The sequence below is a fragment of the Melozone crissalis genome, unplaced genomic scaffold (assembly GCF_028551555.1).
Source record: "Melozone crissalis strain CALT ecotype California unplaced genomic scaffold, PUWL_Pcris_2 ptg000124l_1, whole genome shotgun sequence".
In the NCBI taxonomy this organism is placed as follows: Eukaryota; Metazoa; Chordata; class Aves; order Passeriformes; family Passerellidae; genus Melozone; species Melozone crissalis.
This window is the reverse complement of record NW_026535900.1, coordinates 374510-377887: the sequence shown is the minus strand read 5'-3', so window position 1 is coordinate 377887 and position 3378 is coordinate 374510. Positions and strand designations below refer to the sequence as shown.

Sequence of the window (3378 nt, the reverse complement as noted above, 5' to 3'; positions counted from 1 at the left end):
GAATACCTTGTTGAGTGAGATGCTATTTTATATCATTCCTGTCACCCCAACCACGGCCGGGTCCGTTGTGCCCGTGCGGGATTTGCTGAGGGATCTCTCCCGGTCCTTGTCCCCACGCAGGAACCCTCGGTTCCATTTTCTGTCCCTGTGCGGCTGCGGGGGGCAGGGACAGAGCGGCTCTGGGGGTGCCTGACATCGGGCCAGCGTCACCGCTCACAACGGGCAGCCCTGAGATGCCGCGCACCTGGGCACGCATTGCTGGGCTCACCTGAGCTCCCACCTGCCCAGCGCCCCAAGGTTCCCCCTCCCCAAAAAACCCCCAGCCGGGGGCTGCAGCGTCCCGGAAAGGCCTCAGCCAATGGCAGCGCAGGCAGGCGGCGCCTTAGCCAATGAGAGCTCGGGGCGTTGGATTGCCTCATCGGTTGCCGGGCAGAGCCCGTGGCCGATCGCTGCCCAGAAGCGGCGGCAGCCAATGAGAGCGCGCGGCGCTGCCGAGCCCGCCCTGCTCCGGACTGGCGCTCCCAGCGCAGCGCGGCTGCTTTGGGGCTGCTGCTCCCTGCCCGGCCCCGGCCATGGGGCGAGGGGCGGCAGCTGGGGCCCTGCTGGTGGCACTGGTGGTGCTGGGAGCCCCCCCGGCTGCGGGCGCGGAGCTCTCGGGTGAGCGGGTTGGAGGGAGGCGCTGGGACGGTGGGGTGGGAGGGGGAAAAGTGGAGGGGAGACCCCAAAATTGAGCGGGAGAATGCTGGGGATTGGGGGATTTTTGGGAAAATGGGGAAATGGGGACCCCAAAAGTGATTTGGGGGGCGGCCGGAGGTGGGGGGGGAGAGGATGTGGAAGGGGAAATGGGGGAACGGTGGCAAGGAGGAAGCGGCAGCGCGGGCAGGAGGGTCCCATGGCGGCCGTGGGGCACAGGAGGGGCGGAGTGGGGATCCGGTGTGGCTCCCGGAGCTCTGGGGGTGCTGCTGGGAGGTGCTGGGTGGGCACCCCCTGAGCTGTGTCCTGCTCTCACAGGCGTGTTCCAGTTCTGGGCAGTGTCAGAGTGTCACTTCATTAATGGCACGCAGAAGATGAGGTTCGTGCAGAGGTACATCTACAATCGGGAGCAGTTCGTGATGTTCGACAGCGACGTGGGGCACTACGTGGGGTTCACCCCCTATGGAGAGGGGTGGGCCAGTGACTGGAACAGCAACCCGGCCACACTGGCGTACGCACGGTCTGTGGTGAACATGGTCTGTCCGTACAACTACGAGGGGGTTCGCCCGCTCAGCGCCGAGCGCCGAGGTGAGCGCGGGGCAGAGCGTGTCCCCTCGGGCCCTGCCCGGCCAAATCCCTGGAGCCCCTCAAAACCTCGCTGGGAATCAGCCCAGAGCCCTCAGCCTTCCTTGTGCCCATCCCCGAGGCCTCCTGTCCCTGCCACTGACCACCATGGCTCCCCCAGTCCATCCCAGTCCCTCTCAGTGACCCCCGCGCGTCCATTTCAGCGACGCGTAAAGGTGACGCTGCTCATCCAATCAGAACGCGTCGCTCTGATTAGTCATCTGTTGCCAGGCAGACCTGCAGTGCCGAGTGCACCGCGCTGGACTCGGCTTCCCAGTGCCGCGCACTTCATTCCCAGTTCATCCCAGCGCCACCGGGGTCCCTCCAAGCCCGTGTCCAATTCCTGCCCAGTCCCTTCCAGTCCATTTCCATTCTTTTCCCAGTTCATTCCCACTTCACTCCCAGACCTCCACCCTCTCTCCCAGTGCCCCCCAGCGTGTCCATCTCGCTGGTGCCCCCCTCGAGCTCCCAGCCCAGTCCCTTCCCAGTCCCTCTCCAGCCCAACCCAGCCCTCCCCCCTCTCTCCCAGTGCCCCCCAGCTGATCCCAGTGTGTCCCCGCTCTCTCTCCCAGCGCCCCCCAGCGTGTCCATCTCGCTGGTGCCCCCCTCGAGCTCCCAGCCCGGCCCCGGCCGCCTGCTCTGCTCCGTGATGGATTTCTACCCTGCTGCCATCCAGGTGAGGTGGTTCCAGGGCCAGCAGGAGCTCTCGGAGCACGTGGTGGCCACCGACGTGGTCCCCAACGGGGACTGGACCCACCAGCTGCTGGTGCTGCTGGAAACGCCGCCCCGGCGCGGGCTCAGCTACAGCTGCCAGGTGGAGCACGTCAGCCTGGAGCAGCCCCTGAGGCGGCACTGGGGTACGGGGGAGCCCCTGGGGGCGCTGGCAGAGCCACTGGGCTGTGCTGGGAGCCACTGGGAGGGAGCAGGAGAGAGCCGGGCTGGAAGTGGGAGAGGGGCTGGGGGCTGGGCAAGGGCTGGGCAGGGGTTTGGGGGATGCTGGGAAGGGTGGGATGGGTTTGGGGGGTCCTGGTGGGCACTGGGAGGGAGTTTGGGGGCGCTGGGTCTGACTGGGAGGGAGTTTGGGGGTGCTGGGTGTGACTGGGAGGGATCGCAGGGAGCCCCGAGGGGCTGGAAGGAGATCGGCGATGGCAAAGCGGGGCTCGCCATGAGCTCGGTTGTGCTGGGCACAGCCTGGGAGGGCTCTGGCTGAGTCCTGCTGGGGCTGCCAAGGGACTGCGAGAGGCTTTGGGGGTCCTGGGGCGCTGGGGGCAACTGGGAGGGGGCTGTGGGATGCTGAGAGGGACGGGAGGGGCTTTGGTGGCTCCTGGCCAGGACAAAAATGGATCGGAGGGAGGTTTCAGGGGGCCCTGGCTGGGCTGGGTGCCACAGGGAGGGCGCTGGGAGGGGCTCGGGGTGTCGGTGAGAGGTTTTGGGGGTGCTGAGCCCTGCGGACCCCCCAGAGATGCCGCCGGACGCCGCCCGCAGCAAGATGCTGACGGGCATCGGGGGCTTCGTCTTGGGCTTGGTCTTCCTGGCGCTGGGGCTCGGCTTCTCCCTGCGCAAGAAGGTCAGGGCGGGTGCCGGGGGTGGCGTCCCCCCCGTGGCGGAGCGTGTGCGCTCCCGCCGGGGCCCCCAGCCCGGTGTCACCCCCTTTTCTCTGCCCACAGAGCTCCTGAGCCGGCGGCAGCCGCAGCCCCTCCCCGTGGGCTCGGGCCCGGCCGGGACCCCCCGCTCCGTCCCCGCTCCGCTGATTTTGGGGGGTCCCGTGTCCCCCCCAGCCCCGCTGGCGCTCTGCCCCCGCCCAGTGCCTGCTCCCAGTGCTCCCAGTAAAGCTTCCCAGTTGAGCCCGGAGCCGTTTATTGGGGGGCGATGGGGAGTGGTTTGGGGGGGGGCGATGGGGAGGGATCTGGAGGGAGTGCGGGAGTTAGCGAGAGACTTTGAGATCTCCCCGACGTAACAGGCAGATCCTCGACTGGACTGGACCAAAGCACTTTGTCTCTACGTTTGGCAGCCCTATTCCCTCTCTCTTCCTTTATCTTTTCTCTCCCTTAATCCCTCTAT

The 3378-nt window shown here is 67.3% G+C and overlaps 1 protein-coding gene across 1 annotated transcript; it reads left to right on the top strand.

The window, feature by feature from the left end:
• Positions 1-522: 522 nt before the first annotated feature.
• On the top strand, positions 523-3025 carry LOC128948361 (class II histocompatibility antigen, B-L beta chain-like; the record flags this gene model as incomplete). The annotated part of the gene is made up of 5 exons (XM_054293042.1): positions 523-657; positions 1012-1281; positions 1890-2174; positions 2778-2884; positions 2987-3025. Coding segments are annotated over exons 1-5 (786 nt in total), but the record flags the coding sequence as incomplete, so codon positions are not given.
• Between the last annotated feature and the right edge of the window lie 353 nt (positions 3026-3378).